Genomic DNA, 21,149 nt, shown 5'->3' with positions numbered 1-21,149 from the left:
TGCGCGTGTGAGTGCGTAAAGTGGTGCTTGAGAGAGTGAATGGAGGTGAGGATGGAGGTCAGGATGGAGGAGTGGGTGGCTTTCTGAATAACAGATGGATTATCAATTGATCACAATGAATAGACGCTCCGGGATGGAGGAGAGAGGAGGAGAGGGGGAGATAAAGGGAGGGGAGAAGGTGCAGAGGCGGAGGAGAGGTGAGGAGAACTATTTTCTGGATGCCCAGTCCCGTGTTTCTATCAGAGCCGGATTGGGAATGTCAGCAGCAGCGGCAGCATCCCTGATTCTTCCGTTCTTCACGCCCAGATGAAAGCTCGCTGGTGTATCATCCCCGTGGAGGAGCAGCCTCAGACAGGCGCGTCTCCTCTCACACGCCTCTCTGCTGCTGTGCTGGCGTCACACACAGACAAACCATCAGCCTCGGTTTGCTTAGCCTATTTATTTCTACAGCTGATCACACAGCAGCTCCTTATGCAATAAACACCTCCTGCTTATCCCGCTCAGAAACACACAGCTCCGTTGATTCTCCTCGATGACGCTCCTTATCAATATTATCAGTGATCGGTCCTGGCGGTGGATGATGATATCAAAAAAGCATCAATCTGGGCCCACCTCGGCTGCCGCATCACTGTTGTCCTTCTCGCTCGGTTTTACCGGATCCTCTTTCGACCGTTCAAACGGCCGCACCTGCCTGTTTGGATTGTGTTCTCTCTCGGAGGTGGATGATGTTGTTTAGTCGCGGTTTACCTCTCCCTTCTGCCGTCCCAGAGCCGTGTTGGGGCGGGAAACAAACGCTCCCTCACCGCGCCGACATGTGCAAGTCCTCCGCCAGCGACCGATGAAACACCGAGCCCCGCTGCTGCGCTCGACCTCCGAGGAGGAGAAGAAGACGGAGAACACGGAGAAAAGCGCCTCCTGCTAACCCGCGGAGGAAACACCGAAGGCCCGTGTTATACAATAGCACCCTGTCCGTGTCTGTCACACTGACGCGGTCTGCTCCTGTCCCCCTTCTCGGTTCCCGTTATCCGGTCGTCCTACAGCGCCTCGCCGAGCTGCGTCAAGAACGCACGCAGCGAGTCAGGAATACACAGGAAATAAGGCACTGATACTTTCAAAATAAAATACGCGATAGAGAAAATAAAAGTGTGTAAATTGGTTTGACATCAAGTTCAAGAGCAGGCCTACTGTGCAGCTCCCTCTCTGGGTAACTCTTTCTAACGTTAAAATGAATAAACGTAGGCCTACTAATGGCTGTAGTACAGGGAACATTGGACTTTTCAGAGCATAGACTATTAGAAGTGGACGTAGTCATCTTGACATTGTCACCCATTGGTTTATGAATTATGATATTCGAGTTCAGCATTTTGGCCAATGCCATCTTGGAATTTTTGCAACCAGTGAAAGGAAGTGTCCATATTTGGACTGTGGAGGGGCTATGCATGGTGATGAAACACAGAGCAGCACCCTTACTGGATCTGGATCCATCTGGATTCTGGTGTGAGGCTGTTAACAAAGTTAACTTTATAATTGGAGGTCAACTTTACACTTCACGTCATCTTAGTGTTAACTAACACTGAATCTAGATTGATTTTTTTAAATGCAGGCAAACCACAGTATCTAAGCATTGTAAACTGAAAGAAACCATGATAGGGCCCACATTCAGACCTGCAGTGTGAGATTTACTGACATATTAGATTTCTTAAGAACTGAAGGAAAACACTTCTTTTGAAGTGAGGCTTGCAAGTAGACATCAAACAAAGGAGGTGGAAGTCTGGCACACCATCTTTTCATTTAGAATGCCAGAGGCAGCGTTTCAGCTGCATCAGCAAGATGGATCCAAATGCTGATCTACGGTTCAAACTGAACCGATTGCATTAGAGTTCCTCAAGAATTTGATTCTGCATCTAATTGCATTGAACAGTACATCAGCTGGCTGCTCAGTGGTGTAGTGGCCTCACAGCCAGAGGGTCCCGGGTTCAATTCCCGGGTTCCTTCTGTGGTTTGCACGTTCTCCCTGGGTTCTCCGGCTTCCTCCCACAGTCCAAAGACCTGTCTGTCTCTACATGTCAGTCCTGTGATAGACTGGTTACCTGTCTCTCTCTACACGTCAGTCCTGTGATAGACTGGTTACCTGTCTCTCTCTACACGTCAGTCCTGTGATAGACTGGTTACCTGTCTCTCTCTACACGTCAGTCCTGTGATAGACTGGTTACCTGTCTGTCTCTACATGTCGGCCCTGTGATAGCCTGGCTCCCCTCAGCATTCACACAGAAGGGGTCCAGAGCATCAGTGATGAAAAAGAAATATAATTTAGTGTATTTCAAATATATTCACATTTTCAATATTACAAAAAACACGAACAAAGAAATGTACTATCTGAAATTATACTGATAGTATTTGTACACTTTCTATAACTATGTTAATGGAAAATATACTTTAAGTGAAAGTTACATACTTAACTTTAACTATGTTAACGTTTTTGAATTAATGAATTGGAATAAGCCAGAAGTATTATATATTGCTTATATATTAGAAAGACTCTCAACGGATGTTTAATGTAACCTACTCTTAACGCAAACAAAGCTAATTTTAATTTCAGTAATCAAGCATGTATAATAGTAGACACACAGCCATGTACCTACGATACGTTTTAGCAAAAAAGTACATCGATACACTTCAAAATGTGCTTTTCTCCTATTTAAACAATCATGAACACATCTGAAGTATACCGATATGTAGTGCGTCTGTAAGTAGGCCTACACTCAAGTATGCTATATGAATATACTAAGTATATATATTTTCACCAGGGTGAACAGAGAAAGAGCCAGGGCTTTTGTTTAAAATATTTTGCTTCGAAAATAAGTTCAGCATTTCTCTTTCTATTCAAAATAGATACTCATCTCATTCACCCACCATTTCTGATTTTCTCCATATTCCTGCTAACATTTACACTGGTATTATTTCACTTGCTCAAGTGACGAAACTCACCAGGTTGGCTACAGTGTATATCGTATTTTTAATTAAAAACAATGTTCACAACAACGGTATTGTCCAACAAGTTGGAGACAGAAAATAGCTTTTTATAAAGACAACAGGTCAGAACATCTTTTTGTCTTGCTGATCAATTTATTTTGAGTTTCAGACATTTAAATTCATTTTCCCATGTTTCAGTGGGAACATGAAATATTTTATTTTGAAAGCTGTGACCGGATGCTCACTCTGACAGTTTGGTTCAGCCTAAAGATGGTGCAAGGAGAGAGAGGACCGATGCTCCTCACTGCGGATGACGCTATAGGATGGAGTTATTTATTTATTTGTCTTTATTTATGTGGCTTGGCTTTGCCTCTTGAAGCCGGTTAATTTTAAACACATGCGTCATTAGTGCCAAACCTCTGGCTGCGCTCTCATCTCTTATGAAAGATGCCCTCCCTCTCTCAGTGTTTCTGCCTCGTTCCGTTTCTTTTTCTTATTCTCCCATTTCCCCTCGCGTCCTATGTGAGGTGAGCGGATAAACGCGCTTTACTGCGCGGATACACGCGCTTCTAGCAGGTCTCAGGATCAAGTCCCATCCATTGTTCATGCCTTCACTTGTTCTCTCTCTCTCTCACACGCACGCGCTCGCTCGCGCACCGACTCAAAAGCGCAATTCTCCACGCGCCTGCAAGTCAATGTAGCTCGTGTGCCGTGAACACCCTCCAGCTTTATGATCTTGTATTCACGAGGATAAGGGCGTGCGTAACCCCACGCGCCTGCGCCCTTTGCCTCCCCTTCTCCTCTGTTGTGTCGCAGATGAGGTCAACCGGTTGCCTTCTGGGAAAAATACCTAGGGGACCGGCAATCCGGTCAAGTGTCTGGGAGCGCGGCTGCTCTCAGTTTACTGATATTCAAACATTATCAGCTTATTTATCAACCATCTTGTAAAGTCTGGTAACATGTGTCTTCATTCTGATAACACACATGTCAGTTATTAACTAAACTAAATGAGCTCTCTGAGACTGTTCCGCAGTAATGACAGTGAAATGTAAAATGGGCTTCTTAATATATAATCAAATATAATATGTCCCCGGACTTCAAAAATGTATTCAGTCACCTACTCCAAGTATCATAATATTAAAGTAATGTAACTTCATTAGGGACTGTACTTCATTAGGGACTGTTCGCTATTTATTTTAACACCACGAGCACGAAATGCAAGGACGCCGTTTTTGACTTTTTCACCCTGGGACCTGGTTTCAAAAACGCCGGATCCATGTGGACGGTCGGTCCGAACATGCAGGACTTTTCCGTGTGGACGCGGCCTTATTGTTTCCCAGCTTTCTTCCTTTTTTATGTGGTAGTTATGCACATTTAACTCAAATGTACTTACTGACATGCTATTCACGCTGCCCTTTAGCTTCAATCAAACTGCTATTAAACGTATTCCGTCTGAAAACATTCACTCCAGGCATGATGGATATGACATGGAGCATTTTTTTATTTTGAATCGTGATGTGTGGTGCTCAAGATGATTTTAACATGTAGCTGTAAAGGTGACCTTGAATAATGAAGCTAACTTTGTTAGCAGCTTCAAACCAGAATCCACATGGATCAGATCCAGTAAGGGTGCTGCTCTGCTGCTTGTGTTCATCAGATCCACCCATCACCAAATAGGGTACTCGTCGCAAGATGTGAAACTCAAGGTTTTATAATCATAGTCCACAATTCACTGGGTGACATCACAATGACTACCATCCATTTCAATTCTAATATATAGTCCATGATTTGTCACACCAAGTTATGTACAAATAAAATGTTTTAGTCAAAGTTATTACAGGGGGGGGCATGACTGTCAGGATGTAATGGCGGTCCATCCAACTGTTGTTCAGACATTCAAAACAAAAGCATGACAACCTGATGGTGGTACTAAAAAGGTCAGGGGATCACCTGTATCATTTGGGTCCGCCGAGGTGGTCGGGCAGACATGGCACAAACTGTCTCTATAAGCAATGTAACCAACAGAATTACATCACGATAGTCAAATGCTAAACTGTGGTGGAACAGCTGTGTAAGTTGAAAAGATTTATCTAAAGTGTGCCTTAAACAACGGGTCCTGCAAGAGCAGCACTGGTTACTGTTGTATTGCTCATTAATTTAACTTTTCATTTGTAAGACAAATTATCTTTTTGTCATTTGTTCTTTCAAAAGTCTAAGAGTTTGACATGAATAGCTCAATATCACATTATAATATTGTATGACATATCATGTGAAATAGTGAAATAATAATTAATAATAGTGAAATAAAATGTTTTTATTTGTAATTAACTTTTCTATTGCTTATCACTATTACAGCATAAATAAAATAATCTAATGCATGATAAATACATAATTCACACACACAAATAAAGCCTCACACAAATCCACAAACCTCTATGTAGAGTTCTCCTATACTGACAGATACAAGTGAACATAAAGCAGAATCATAGACATAAATCATCCTTTGAAAAAACAAAATCGTCATTTGGATACAATCATGGTGCAGCTATATTCCCTCATTTTAAAAACAGAATCCATTCTGTTGGGGGAGGAGTGTGAGCAGCCACCAGGGGACGTTAGACAGTAACATTAAGTTCATTCAGTCACTTGGCTCACTGGAAATGAACATAATAAGCACATTATTAATAACACCCATTTTGATCACAGGCTTAGACCTTCGGGGTGAGAGGTGTTAGTGCCACTAGATCCTGAGTAGCACATTAGGGATCCTTGGAAGCATGGCAAAGACAGATGTGTAATATAGATAACCAACCTGTAAATGACCACTCAATCTGGGGCCCCTGAGGGTTCTTGGCCCCGGGAAGTTTCCCACTGATACACCCTCGCAAGCAAAGCTGGTAAAAATACCTAAATGAATGAATCATCTCTGAGCATAATTACAGTAAGTAGAAATACTCATATTCTATGATTTTAAGTGAAGAAGAAAATAGATTTCTTCTCATCTGAAATGTAGAGAAATAAATGATGTCAATTTTTTGAAGTACAATGGGCGGCAGGTCATGGCTGTGTGGTTAAGTTTGGCACATCGTATGTTCACACATGCGGCTGGAAATTTCTACACTTCCTTGCAATTTCCTAGAAGTTGCAAGGAAGTGATTTCTCCACTGCATCTAAAAATACAAGTCTGATGTTGAATGTTTTTTCAGCATCTGGTCTCTGGATGAAAGAAGGGACATTAAACTGGACTTCCATGAGCGTTTTGACCTGCTAGCCAGTAAACGTTCAGAGACGTGAGCTCTCAGCTGCAGCAAACCTCAGCTGGGCCGGCCTTACAAACTGTAGCTTCAAGGACAAAACCATTTACCAGCATCGAAGCAGAAGATGATGTTGGTTGCATTATGGGAAGTGTAGACCCACACTGGCTGCTGGGATATCTCTGCTTCTGCTGGATTGCCCAGATGAAAAAGTAGTACACTTGCAATATACTATTGAAAATGCAAATGCATAATTGAAATACACTGAAGTATATTTATTTTCCACCTGGGTGGCTTTGACCATTTCGTCTCGCGAGTCAACTTAATGGAAGCTCAACACTAAATCCCATAGAGTCCCTTTAAGATTATGACCTGATGTCAGGTTTTCAAGTTGTTGCTGGAGCCGCTCAGCACAGTTTGACTTTTGACTAAAGAAACCATTTTGGATGAAGTAAACGAGTCGATGCTACATGGCATGTAGTGCTACTGGTGACTCGTCCCACTTATTATCCAATCATTGACCTCCAGGAACTCAGAAAGGGACAGGTCTGTGGAGGGGTCCCCCAACAGTGGCAACGAGGGGGGGGGTTCAGCTCCATCAAAGCTGCTCGAGGTAGACACATTAAGGGGACTCGGGGCCGTGAGCAGGGACAGCAGGGGCACATGATTGTGTGTGACTTGCGGACTATAATTTGGCTTTAAGGTCAAATCAAAAGCAGGAGAGGGTGCTGCGAGGGCGTGTGGAGCAGGAGGTGGTGGTACAAGAGAACCTGGAGGACATGATTTTCTGCTGGACTGTCCAGAATAAGGCTGGGACACATTCATGGGACAGCCTCGTGCTACCAGACCCTCCTTTTCTGCCACCAAATGGCCGTGAGGGGGAACTACAGGAGAGGAAGCAGGAAGAAAAGAAGCTTGTGTCATTAGAAACTCATCCAGTGCACGAGGACGGAGCGGAGGGAAGCCAGCGGGGGGTGACACTGAGGAAGAGTCGTGCATGCTGCGTTGCCCGGACTGAGCAGCTATGGGGTGAGAGCTGGAGGCCCCATGGGGGGAAAGAAGGCTGGTGCAAAGGGGCGGATCATTGGTCGGCCTTGATGTGATGAGAGAAGGAGGGTCCTCACTAAAGCTAGAAGAAGAGAAAGAGACAGAAGCTGCAGATCTGGAGGAAGTGAAGAGGTCAGTGGACGAGCTACTGGAAGAGGCCAACGCTGGAGACGGAGGAGTTAAAGAGGAGACAAGTGTGCTTTCAACACAGTCACGGCTTGGAAGACGACCCAGGCTGGAGATGAAGGAGGTGGAGGGTGAAGAGGCAGCAGCAGAAGAGGAGCTGGAGGCCTGGGGAGGGAGTCCGGGGGGGCTGGAGGAGGTCCGACAGGCGGCTGAGGGGGATGTTGATGCAAGGGACTGTTTGAGGCAGCATGCAGGCTTGTGGCGCTCCAGAGCTGTTGTATAGAGGTGGAGGTCTTTCTTCAAGGCGGCGATCTCCTTATTAAGAGCTGAGTTTGATCGCTCTAGACCCTGGAGCTCCTATGGAGAAGAGGGTGATGGGGATAGAGGGGGAGAAATATAAGGGAGGCAGAAGAAGAGAGAGTTCAGGTCAGTTGAGTCAGGTTTATCTCACTCATCCCTAAGGGTGGCACTCATCAGCCATAAAACCTGATTACAGACATACATCACAAGACATCCCACCCACACATCATATCACACCCGGCCTGACTGGAATCAAACGCTCTTCGTGATGACCCTTCTCAGAGCGGTTGATGTGCAGCCAACGTTGAACCTCGGAGGAGAACTGAGATATTGCTGGTAAGTGACTGAAGTGCAAGTTCAGCATGAAAGGAGAGAGTAGGTGGAGAGATCCGGACGGTGATTCACTAGTGATCCCTGCTGATGAAGGACGTTTCTGTTCATAAAGAGTCTAAATGGGGATATCCTATTTATGGTGGATCAAGATACAAAAAAAAACAACATTCACAATAAGTTGTCATGAGTGAATTGAAAAGGCTGTGTAGCTCACTATGATGGAAGAGTGAAATCTTTTTGGTTTTTTTTTAAATACATTTTGAATCTATCTATCTATACACATATACATATAAATATATATAAATATAGTCAAAGGCCTTCATTAAGTGAGTGTCAGTGCAGCCTGAGAACACTTGGCCTCCATAGGAGCCAGTATTCATCTCCACTGATGAAGAGTGTTTCCCTTCAGTCAGGTTACATTCTCCTGTATTGTCCCAGTGACAGTCAGACAGGAAGTGCTATGTAGCTGTGCGTCACATGCGCTGACCCTTTAAACTATGAACTGCTGACACCAACTCTGTATTTTCTCTGAGAAAAACTGGTTTGTGGCACCAGTGCTTCTTCAAAACGAACTTGAAGGAGCAGAAAAAGAGAAGAGAGAAAGAAACTGAAAGTTTGATGGGTGTGTACTGAGACGTGTTCATTGCCTGTGAGTAATAAAACACACGTGACAGATTAATGAACAGATTTGAAACGTTGTTCTACTCATTGAGAAACAGATCCTGCAGATCAGGGTTTTGTGGTGTCTACTGGTGAATAGGGATGGGGCAATTTTGGATTTGATCATGAGTAAAAACACTCATTAACACACATTAAGTTAATCATGGTCCATTTACATCATCATAATCCTAAATGTTGTCACGAGCAACTTGAAAAAGCTGTGTAACTCACTATCATAATGAGAAGTGGAAAATTCAGGATTGTCTGACTAGTGTCAGCGCTATGTTCCGTACTTAAGGACGGTGCGCTGCCCCGGCACGCTTGAAGAGGTGGATTTGAGTCTGGTACGGTTCATGCACGGGTACGCAACATGGACATGACGCAGGCATTAATTAACTCACACTCCGCCCACTCACACTCCACCCAATCACGCTCCGCCTACTCACACTCCGCCCACTCACACTCCGCCCACTCACGCTCCGCCCAATCACGCTCCGCCTACTTACGCTCCGACCATTCACACTCCGCCCACTCACGCTCCGCCCACTCACGCTCCGACCACTCACGCTCTTCCCACTCACGCTCCACCTACTCACGCTCTGACCACTCACGCTCCGCCCAGTCACGCTCCACCCTCTCACACTCTGCCCAATCAAACTCTGCCTACTCATGCTCCGCCCTCTCACACTCTGCCCAATCAAACTCCGCCTACTCATGCTCCGCCCTCTCACGCTCCGCCCAATCACGCTCCCACCACTCACCCTCCGCCCAATCATGCACCACCTACTCATGCTACGCCCTCTCACGCTCCGCCCACTCACGCTCCGCCCTCTCACGCTCCACTCTCTCAAGGTGCGTGTCCACAGGCAGCGGTGTTTCCCCGCGTCCCATTCATTGTCTATGTGAAAAGCCGTGCAATGCATTCTGGTAGCGTCGCGGCGAATGTCGAGAGACGGCGCGCAAGTTGGCCGCTCCTCATTTGCCTAAAGTTGAAGTCGAATCTACTTTATGCTAATCAGAGGCGCCGGGCTCGACTCGCCGCCTCGGGAACGCTCGCAAAAATGTGTTGTTTAAAGGAGAGCGCCTGTCAATCATCCTCTACTGGCAGCCCACCAAGCGTGCAATACTGGGAAGCGGCGCGTCCACACGCGTTTAAAACCCCCCCTGTGGACACGTACCTTCACACTCTGCCCAATCAAACTCCGCCTACTCATGCTCCACGCTCTCACACTCTGCCCAATCAAACGCCGCCTACTCATGCTCCGCCCTCTCACGCTCCGCCCAATCAGGCTCCGCCTACTTATGCTACGCCCACTCACGCTCCGCCTACTCATGCTACGCCTACTCATGCTATGCCCTCTCACGCTCCGCCCACTCACGCCCCGCCATCGACTTGTCAGTAAAGTTGCCATCATGGTCTCTGTGCTGTTCTCCGTCTTGTATAATAAAAAATAATTAAAATAAAATAAAGGGGGGTCCGGGTATGTGTGAATGTGAGTGTGTGTGTGTGTGTGTGTGTGTATGTGTGTATGTGTGTGTGTGTGTGTGTGTGTGTGTGTGTGTATGTGTGTTGCAAAGGCGGACCACCTTTGCATATTTTGTGGAGAAACTCAGTTTTACAGATAAAACTAAACAAGTGGTGGTCAATTAAGAATTTTTGATCAAGGAAACCCCTGGATAATATTGTTCTTGTAAGATGTAATTATGTCTTTTCATAAATTGTTTTTAATGAAGGTTTTATCAGAAGTTGAGTCAGTGCTTCAGAAAGTCCATAATGTGTGTCACACAACCTGTGGAATGTGTCCCTGGGAAACAAAAGGGGCACGGAAAGAAAAAAAGAGGCTGAGCGTGTGTGTGTGTGTGTGTGTGTTGCAAAGAGGAAAGGGAGGGCTAATGGGGAGGGCAAACGAGAGGGAGTGGAAGCCCTTCTGCTAAAGCAGAGTGTTTACAAGAAACGGCTCCTGTGAGCATGTTGTCAGATTACACAAGACACACACACCACTGGTCTCACAGCTAGTGTGTGTGCGTGTGTGCATGTGTGTGTGCGTGTGTGTGTGTGTGTGTGTGTGTGTGTGTGTGTGTGTGTGTGTGTGTGTGTGTGTGTGTGTGTGTGTGTGTGTGTGTGTGTGTGTGTGTGTGTGATGAAGGGGACAGACAAGGTTCCCAGGTGAGAGGACAGAGTTTAAGGGCAGAACAAACATAAGGAGTCATTGTTTCGAACCTCATGAAGCTCGTCTGCTCTCTCCATTTGTTTTCTCCGGCTCTTCCTTGCAGAGTCCCTGTTCTTCTCTTTTCTTATCCTCCCTCTGTTCCCCATCTGTTTCCCCCCTCCTTCTCTCTCCTGTGAAGATGAATGGACACGGTTCACCACACTCACCTACCATTCATTACAGTATAAACTCATTCTCCTATGGCTTCACAGACAATTTTTGGATATTGCATAATAATAAACCTATCACATGAAGTTACATGTGGTCTCTCTCTCAGGAAGTTGTTGTGTTGTACCGTGTGATGTTATAGCCAGGAGCAGTTCAACTTGTGAAGCTTCTAACAAAGTCATATATATATATATATATATAGATAGATATATACAAACATATATATATGAAACATTAATTTGGTGTTTGACACTTGAGTCCAAATGGACATTCATGTATCAGTAGGTGCAGGCAAACACAACAGCAGCTAGATGTCAAACTGAAAGTGTTTCCATCTAAGCTAAGCTTTTAATTGAGACATTTTTAAGATCATAGAGATGTTGTTTGTTTTTAAAGAAATCACATGTGCACATATACGAGGATGGCCTTCACATGCTGATGGCAGTAATAGAAACCATTATCAGAGTGACTGGCTCATTATTCTAACGGCACCACAAAAGGCAGAAAGTAGCTTGTGTTGGAAATGTGCTTTTCAGACCACTGTTGCATGCCTGGCTGATGGTATTTGAAGTATTGTTGGATTTTGCTTTTGTTTGACAGTGAACCGTTGACAGGTGACAGAAAACAAGGTGTGACAGACAGGCGAATCTTGTCCAAAGCTGAAATTGAAACGGGGACTTTGCAATCCCAGCATAATGCTTTTCCTCTCTAGCCACAACCCAACAGAACACATGGGTTATTCTTGATGGGAAATCCTCTCAGTAATATTAGTTGTAGTGTCAGCCCCAAATGGTGGGTTTTGATTGGTTTCGTAAATATCTACATGGGACATGTGATACCTATAGTACAAATCAGAGTTGCACTAGGGGGGGCTTAGCCCCCAGAACTGTACAATGACACAATAACCAGTGAAGAAGTCCAGCAACAAGTTAAAAGCAACAGTCATTGTCTTCCATTCTCTTCTGTTGAACAAGAGTTACTGTCATGGTAACTTTTAGACACATTAAAATGCTTAGAATAGGCCCTGGTTGTGTAAATGGTTCTTAAAGTCAGACCATATCTAAGTGGGATTCTGCTCTGTAATGTTTCTGTCATAAAGTATACCGTAGAATAAACCAAGACTGGTTTTAAAGGTCACAGTCAAATCTGACAACATAAATATGAACTTTACCCAAATAACTGTATGTTGTATGTATGTATTCTGTATTAATTCCAGCAAAATGAGAATACAGTGTCTGTAAAAAAAATAAAATAAATAAAAAGACAAATAGGCTCTACAGAAATACTTAAGTATATTCTTTCTACAGACTATGGTGCTATAATCCTACAACTCTATGTCAGTATGAGATTATTCTGAAAATAAATAAATAAAAAGCCAAATGATTTTGGGGGGGGGGGGCTTGGGAACAATGCAGGCTCTCTCCAGCCCCTAACCCCGGCCGAACCACGTCCCTGCAGCGGGCACAGTGTATCCCTGCGCAGTCACCTGGAGATGAGATGACGAGAGTGAACGCTGAACTCACCGATCCAGCGGCGTTGCTCTCCTCAGCAGACACCGAGTCGGGGCTGGTGAGCTCGTACCCAGCGTCCATGAACAACGGGGACATCCTTCACCCGCAGCAGACCGGCAGAGTCCGCGGGTCCGCTTTCACCGAGCCCGGATCATGAGAGCTGAGCCGTCCGGTTCACTGGTGGCTTTTATTCCAGCGCATGAACTTGTGGCATCACACAGCAGATGATGCAACATGATCCTGCCGCTGCTTTCACTTTCTTTTTATTTTAAATGTTCCCGTCGAGCCAAAGGAGCGTCTCGTGTTAGTTTTAGCGTCCACGTGTGTACGAACAGCGGAAACGACGATTCGGTGACACCGCTTTTTCAAATGCCTGCAGATTTTTAATGAGCGGGGAATAAAAAGGAGGCACAGCATTTCTTACTGATATTTTCCCTATAATGCAGTTACAGATGACAAATGTATCCGCTGGCGCTTGTTTTAATAGACCCGCGTGTATGCATACTGTGTCAAATCTCCCCATATAAGTATGCTATTTTCTCCTGTGAGCATCAAAGGACATTGTTCGTTTGTACGCACCATGATCAATTGGAATGCGATGTTTGCGGGGACAGGAACAGCTCGGGGCTGAAACACTTGATTATGAATGAGGTTGCGCCCCCTTCACATTCACAGAGGATTTTCTAAACGCCTTTGCCAGGAAATGATGACAAGGCTGCGTTCTAAATGACATACGAACGTCATATTCATACTAGCGTATGACGTACATTTGAGAAGTGCGTCTACATATAGTTGTACGTGAATGTGTGTAAGTGAGAAATGCCCGGATGCATTGGCAAGAGTTTCTGAGGCTGTGTCCGAAATCATTCCCTCCTCCCTACATAGGGAGTTCTATGTAGAGCACTAGATCGTGCACTCATCGGCAAAATGAAGACGTTCGGACACTTCTTGTATGTCGAATGTTCTGAGCAGACATCAGCGTGCCTGTACTTCTCTCAAGCACCACACGATCGCCACCTGCTGGTGCACCTGTCTAACTGCGCATTAACTTCACAGAATTCAATTCTACAGATCCTGGCGTACGGTGGTGTAGTGGGTAGCACTGTCGCCTCACAGCGAGAGGGTCCTGGGTTCGATGCCCGGGTCGGGTTTGAGTCCCTTCTGTGTGGAGTTTGCCGTGTAAGTGTGGGTTCTCTCCAGGTTCTCCGGCTTCCTCCCATGACTCTAAGTCCCATGACTTCGTAGGTGTGAATGGTTGTTTGTCTCTATGTGTCACCCCTGCGATAGACTGGAGACCTGTCCAGGGCGTACCCTGGCTTCGCCCAATGATGGCTGGGTTCGGCTCCAGCCCCCCCACCTTGAATACAGGATAAGTGGTAGAAAATGGATGGATGGATGGAATTCTACAGATCCCTGCGGTACAGATTGGACAAGATGATGTCACAAATACACTTGGTTCACAAACTCACAGGAGCGACCTGCAAACATGCAGACCCAGTTTCACATGTAGAAATGGACCCGTAAATATGAATACATATTTTCGGAGTAAGTAATACATATTTGCAAGTTAAAGAACACACATTTGTGGAAAGTGAAATACGCATGATTCATTGTACACATTTATTCCTCGACACTGACGCAGCGACTGGGGGATTGACCTCCAACCTGACTGCTCCAGGACCCCGCTAGACAACAGCTGGGTTCTCCAAGACGCTGATACCTGGACCCTAGTGGAGGTGGCACCCTCGCTACTGGATTGCAGACATTGGTCCCCTCAGCCTGTGGGATGCATCCCACTCAGAAGATCCTGCTGTGGAGTCCCTGCTTCTCTTCGCCACCGTCTTCACCGAGCAGCCGCCGGCCTCCTGACATCCCCCCTCAGCCTTAACTGGATGAGGCTGGGACCCAGTATCCTGTCGGGGAGCAGACTGTTGGCCCACCGTTGAGCTCAACGGAGACAGAGGAGGGTCCGCAGAGCACCAGACCTGCTTGGTGACTGTGTCGGTCACTGAGCATTGTGAGACCGCCACTTTACCTGAGGCTGGATATTCCTTTACCCATCCTGCCTTTAAGTTCTCTCACTGGGAGAGGACCCCTTCATGGACTGTGGGAAATGTGGGTTTCATGGGGAATATTTCAGTAGTGTATTCATGCTGGAGTGATATTAGGGATTAAATTATCATCCAGAGTGGGTAGTGTCGCGGGCCTTATGGGTAACCTGCCGGTGTGATGGGAAGCGTAGTCCCCGTGTATGTGTGTGGATGTGAAAAGCCGCTGCTCCCTCACTGCACAAATTAGTGTTGTTAGCCAGCAGAAGTGTATTAGATGAGCTCAAGATTACAGCCTCACAAGACTGCAGTGTTCCTGTCCTCTTGTAGACGACTCAATAAAAGCCTCTGGTTGCGGACGGTCATCCTTCTGGTCATGTCACCCGGACACTAGAAGTGTGGGTCACCGGCTGAACGAGCCAAGGTCACGTTAGCATCCACAGTGTGCTCCCAACTACAGTTCAGGGTTGATAAACTGGAAAGATAACACACCATAACAAGTGTTTACGGAGGCTTCTGGTTGGACTTAGAGCAACACACGACGAACACAAGGTGGTGCTGTTTCACTGCTATCTGAATTTATCTGAGGGCTTTATGATATCTGTAGGATGTATGTTTAGAATACATTCGAAGGTTGTTTATATATAGAAGTTACTCAAAGTGGTCCAAGACTGATTCCATGATGATGTGATGTGTAACTATTTGAATTTGATAACTGCAGCAAAGTGACTGAGAACAATGATTTTACACGTTTGAGTCCACTCAATGTTTTCAGCTTTCATTTCTTAACATCCAATATTAAAGAAAGAGACCAATCGTAAACGTAGACAGACTTTTGACTTTTTATTGGAGGAACTGTTTTGGTGGTCTGATGATGTACTGTAGACGCTAGAGATGTCTTTCAGCTGCCACTTCCCAGAATGCTCTCTGCCAACTGGTCAGCTGTTTGCTCTCAGCTGGAACAAAGAAACAAACATGACAAAGGTGAACATGTGCTGTAGCACATGTTCACCTTTGTCATGTTTGTTTAGAGGTTTGGTTAGAGGAAATGTTTCCATGAACTAAGACACGACCAGCAGACAGTTTGTCACATACCTGTTTACCAGCGTGGTGCAGACGGCAGCAGCTCTCATAAGCAGAAGTCTGGACACGTCTCTGGAGGAGAGGATCTTCTCTGGACGCTCTGCTGCTTTGCTGCTGGTGAGGAGACAGACAGACTTCATAGATCTGGACCTGATGGACCTGAAGAGAAAGGACAAGAAGAACAGAAAACACCAGACTTAGAGCAGCAGTGGGGAGCAACGCTAGAATATTCTGGAGGAAACTTACAGTATCTAGAGAGACATTTTAAAGACGTTCTAAAGACGACATAAAGTCACTGCAACATAATGAAGTTCACATACTTTGATGCCTCGCTGTGCTCGTCCATGTTCTCTGTGAACACGTCGCTTCCCTTATCTTCATCTCTGGGCACTTGCTCATCTTTCTCATCCTTTGGCTTCTTTATGAATGAAAAAAACACATTTCATTGATTTATTAAATTGACTTCATGAAGAAAACAAAGGTGAATGTATTAGATCAAGCATAATAATAATAATAATAAAAAAACTACATAAAAATGCTACTCCTCTGCTTCTCTGCTCCTGCTCCTTTGCTCTGCTCCTCTATTCCTCAGCTGCTGCTCCTGTGCTCTGCTCCTCCTCTGCTCAGCTCCTCTGCTCTGCTCCTCCTCTGCTCTGCTACAAACCTACAAATAAAATAATACTCCTCTACTTCTCTGCTCCTGCTCTGCTGCTGCTCCTCCTCTGCTTCTCTGCTGGAAAAAGATGCATAAAACATACATAATACAATACATGCTAAAAAACCTACATAAAAATACATACACAAATGAATTAAAAAATTAGAAAACAATGCATAAAAAACAATACAATACATAGGTTAAAACCCCTACGTATATAAACTACAAAAATGCATGAAAAAAAAAGAAAAGAAAACGCAAAATGAAAAAAGCTGGAAACATTATTACAAAAATGCATGAAAAAAAAGAAAAAATGCATTAAAAAATACAATACATTGGTTAAAAAATGCTTCCCCTCTGCTTCTCTACTCCTGCTCTGCTGCTCCTCTGCTCTGCTCCTCTATTCCTCTGCTGCTGCTCCTCTGCTCTGCTTCTCTGCTGCAAGGATGCATAACACATACATAATACAATATATATGTTAAAAAAAAAAAACCTACTTAAAAATACCTACAAAAATGCATTAAAAACAAAAACAATGCATAAAAAACATAATACAATACTTTGGTTAAAAAACACTACATTAAAAAATGCTTCTCCTCTTCTCCTGCTCCTGTGACTGCTCAGCTCCTCTGCTCTGCTTCTCTGCTGAAAAAAAGATGCATAAAACATACATAATACAATACAAAAAAACCTACATAAAAATACATACAAAAATGCATTAAAAAAAAAAACAATGCATAAAAAACAATATAATACATAGGTTAAATAACCTATGCATAAAAACTACAAAAACGCATGAAAAAAATAAATAACTACAAAAATCAGTGGAAAAAAAGAAAAATGCATCAAAAAACATAATACAATACATTGGTTAAAATAAACCTACATTAAAAAATGCTTCTCATCTGCTACTCTGCTCCTGCTCTGCTGCTCCTCTGCTGCTGCTCCTGTGCTCTGCTCCTCTATTCCTCTGCTGCTGCTCCTGTGCTCTGCTCCTCTGTTCGTCTGCTTCAGCTCCTCTGCTATGCTCCTCTGCTCTGGTCCTTTGCACTGCTTCTCTCCGAAAGAAGATGCATAAAACATACATAATACAATATATGTTAAAAAAAACTACTTAAAAATACCTACAAAAATGCATTAAAACAGAAAACAATGCATAAAAAACATAACACAATACATTGGTTAAAAAAACCTACGTTAAAAAATGCTTCTCTTCTCCTCTGCTCCTGCGCCCTGCTCTGCTCCTCTGCTCTGCTCTGCTCCTCGGTTCCTCTGCTGCTTCTCCTCTGTTCCTCTACGCTTCACCTCTGCTCCTCCTCTGCTTCTCTGCTGAAAAAAGATGCATAAAACATATATTATACTAACAATACATGTTAAAAAAAAAATAATAATAAAAAAACATAATACAATACATTGGTTAAAAAAAACATAACCTACATTAAAAATGCTTCTGCTCTGCTTCTCTGCTCCTGCTCTGCTCCTCTATTCCTATGCTGCTCCTCTACTGCTGCTCCTCTGCTCTGCTCCTCTGTTCCTCTGCTGCTGCTCCTGCGCTCTGCTCTGCTCCTTTGCTCCTCCTCTGCTTCTCTGCTGAAAAAAGATGCATAAAAACATACATAATGCAATACATAAAAAACCCACTTAGTATTACGTACAAAAATGCATTAAAAAAGAAAACAATGCATAAAAAACATACGACAAAACATTAGTTAAAAAAAACCTGCATTAAAAAAATGGCTCCTCTGCTTCTCTGCTCCTGCTCTGCTGCTACTGCTCCTCTGCTCTGCTCCTCTATTCCTCTGCTGCTGCTGCTCCTCTACTGCTGCTCCTCTGCTCCTCTGTTCCTCTGCTGCTGCTCCTGCGCTCTGCTTCTCTGCTGAAAAAAGATGCATAAAAACATACACTTAGAATTACGTACAAAAATGCATTAAAAAAGAAAACAATGCATAAAAAACATACAACAATACATTAGTTACAGGTAATTTACTCATGAAAAAAAGCCACTTTCAGTGCTAAAAGCCAGCGCCACCCCCCTTCACTCTTAACAAAAGTAGCTCTGGAAGAAAAAGAATAGAGCTGGTTTATTTATATTATATCATTATATTTTGTATTATATTATATTTATATTTTCACAGTGATTTTTAAACTTTTTTCCATACATGTAGACATGCTGATTTACAATAAATCTGAAGTGCTCCCTTAACTTTAAATATAAATATAAATATTTTGTCGTCGACGCATCACCACGCACACGCGGGTCACCTAAAACAAACAGTTTGCAATCGCACTTCACAGAATGGAGACTGAAACTGCGACCTCCTCACAGGATTGCCAACAAAGCCCTGCAAAAAGCCCCAAAACAAACAGCTGGCCCTAGGTCATCAAAAGTATGGGAAAACTTTAAATTAATCACAAACGCAAAGGCGTCATTATTTGCAGTCTTCGCCAAATGGAGTTGGCATACCACACCAGCACAACAGCGATGTTGGGGCATCTAAAGCGGAGGCACCGCCTTGTGTCTTGTCGAGTACTAACTTTGGCTAAATTAATTTCACGTTTTCCTTGTGTGTTGTGCAGCTTACACTTCGGTAAAATAATCACCCGATTAATCGTTTGATGAAGAGCCTGAGGGGGGAGATCGAGGAAGAAAGTGAGGAGGTGCTGGGGGAGGAGCTGGGGAGGAGCGACAGGAGGAGCGACAGGAGGAGGCGGGTGAGGATGAGGGTTAGGAGGCAGCGGAGCAGTTAAAGGAGTCATCACCCGGAAATCGCAATTTCTCTTCTTAAAACATGCATATCTGTGTTTGACCTCAGTTGAAACTTGCCTGAGAGGCTGGAGTTTGAAAGTGGCGCCGTTTTTTCGCTTCTGCTCTTTTTCCGAACAGGAATAGCACACAAGGGTGTGCATTCCTAAAGCACGAGATTTTGATTCTGCGCCTTCGGTGACGTCACCGTGGCGGCTACTTGCATAAGCCCACCCCTCTTTCACCACCCAACCCCGCCCCGTCCGCTACCTGAAATCGCCGAAGCGCCGCCATTATGTTTTGGAGTCTGCATGCAGGCAAGCCCCCCCGGCTCTGTCCTTCCTGCGGCGAATCAACGCGCGCCTCATTACATATTATACAATGCACATCCGGACCAGTCAAAACCTCGCGCGTAATCTCGCGTGATAAAATCGCGGTACGAAAAAGGGTCAGAACAAGCTCAATGTTTGATTAAAATTTTTTTTTTTTTTTCTAATAAGTTTTACGAATTGATCCAAAGCGATCCAAGGGGGGCTGGATACGTATAAAACCAGGTGATGACTCCTTTAAGAGAGGAGCTTGGAGAGGAAGAGGAGTGAGAGAAGAGGGTAGGAGGGGAACCTGTGGAAAAGGTTTGGGAGGGGAAAACCTGGGTGTTGAGCTCCTGCAGGAGCTGCTGGAGGAGGGTGGAGCCGGGACCCTCCTCAGAATCAGCCTGGGGTTGATGCGGGGGTCGGCGTCTGGCAGGAGGACAGAGGTCCAGGTGAAGCGCCCAACAGTCTAAGGACAGTAACAAAGACAACTTTAAGCTTTTATTGCATTTAAAAATGAAAATATCATCAATGTTTTCGCCATAAAAGGACTTTCTGGAAGAAAATACTCACATCCTGAAATATAAATTGTCACCACAAACTCTTAAAAGTCACAGTCAAAGCAGCTGCAAACACATTTCTAGAAATAGTTTGCATTCAAATCTATGAAAAACGATCTGGAATCTGCTGGATGAGCTGATTCCACCGACACTTTCTCTGGATTATTCGGCTCAGTGATTTCCAATGTGCAACAGGTTGCAGCGCTTGTACAACATTGTGACCCTCTCATATAAAAATAATGTCTATGTTTGATGTTTGAGTTAGGATTCATTGTTGATGATTAAACTGAGGAGAAAATGCATAAATATCCCGATATAGCCTTGAAGTCATGGATTTCTATTTATGTTTTCAGCTGGAAAATCAAAAAGTGAGGGTTTGAATGAAATTATTAATGTCCAGAGCAGGTGGACACTGTGGACAGTTATACCAGTGTTATACACTTCAGGTTGGTCAAAGGTCTGTCAGCTAAAATACTTCTTAGTTTGTCGTCAGTTGATGTCAGCTGTGCGTCACTACGCGCCACTACGCGCAGTGAAACCTTAAACCTTAACTAAGGCCTGATTATGCTTCCGCGTAGTGATCATGCAACGGCCACGCAACGGCCATGCAGTTGCTTGGACACCGTGATGGTTCTGCGTTGGGTTTACGTGTCGAAATGCAATTCAACGCCACACCGGTAAAGGGTGCTATGTTTTTTGTAAAGAATGACCGACCGACCGAGACTCTTGACGTATATCGTCGTTAGCCTCATTATAGCCTATTTGTTTACTTTCCGGCTTTAAACATCCACAATTTTTCAGAACTTGGTGTTTTATTTCTTTGTGCAAAAGCGACAAGGTGCAAACAATAAAACGAGGTGCAAACAATAAAAGTAGCTTATTAAGTTTAAATGGCGGTGTTTATGAGTGGAAACCGGATAGCGGTCTCCAGCGGATGTAGTTAGCGGACCAATCACAGCCAATGCCGCTGCACACACCAAAAAAGAACGTTACAAACATCCTGTAAGTCTGGTCAACGTTGCCTGTTGCACTGTGTGGACGTCTCTATGCATACTGTTGTATAAATACTGTATACTGTTACCAATCCATTTCTGTAGGCTACTTCTAGCTTTTTATATATTAACTGGTGCCAACACTTCCTCATGACGAATTTATTATTATAATTTA

At 44.3% G+C, this 21,149-nt stretch overlaps 1 protein-coding gene across 2 annotated transcripts; it reads right to left on the bottom strand.

The window, feature by feature from the left end:
• Window positions 1–5,274: 5,274 nt before the first annotated feature.
• batf2 (basic leucine zipper ATF-like transcription factor 2) lies at window positions 5,275–13,046 on the bottom strand. 2 transcript variants are annotated; one of them, XM_084003729.1, is made up of 3 exons: window positions 12,595–13,042; window positions 10,915–11,034; window positions 5,275–7,757 (listed from the first exon to the last, which is right to left on the bottom strand). In XM_084003729.1, the coding sequence occupies exons 1-3, from the start codon at window positions 12,676–12,678 to the stop codon at window positions 6,711–6,713; spliced, it is 1,251 nt and encodes a 416-aa protein (XP_083859855.1). In that variant the 5' UTR covers window positions 12,679–13,042; the 3' UTR covers window positions 5,275–6,710. The 2 variants fall into 2 exon arrangements, with proteins under 2 accessions (XP_083859855.1, XP_083859856.1); XM_084003730.1 differs by lacking the exon at window positions 10,915–11,034 and having other exon boundaries at window positions 12,595–13,046.
• Window positions 13,047–21,149: the final 8,103 nt, after the last annotated feature.

This window comes from Eutrigla gurnardus (assembly GCF_963514095.1).
Source record: "Eutrigla gurnardus genome assembly, chromosome: 23".
In the NCBI taxonomy this organism is placed as follows: domain Eukaryota; kingdom Metazoa; phylum Chordata; class Actinopteri; order Perciformes; family Triglidae; genus Eutrigla; species Eutrigla gurnardus.
This window is presented reverse-complemented; position numbering and strand designations above follow the sequence as displayed.

Bases quoted from the DNA above. Each gene is read 5' to 3' on its own strand.
- batf2 (XM_084003729.1), bottom strand. From the start codon at position 12,678: ATGTCCCCGTTGTTCATGGACGCTGGGTACGAGCTCACCAGCCCCGAC. The intron at 11,035-12,594 runs GTGAGTTCAGCG...TCATCTTCACAG, and splicing joins AGAGCAACGCCGCTGGATCG to GAGAGAGAAGGAGGGGGGAA. The intron at 7,758-10,914 runs GTTCGAAACAAT...TCTTCTCCATAG, and splicing joins GAGCAGACGAGCTTCATGAG to GAGCTCCAGGGTCTAGAGCG.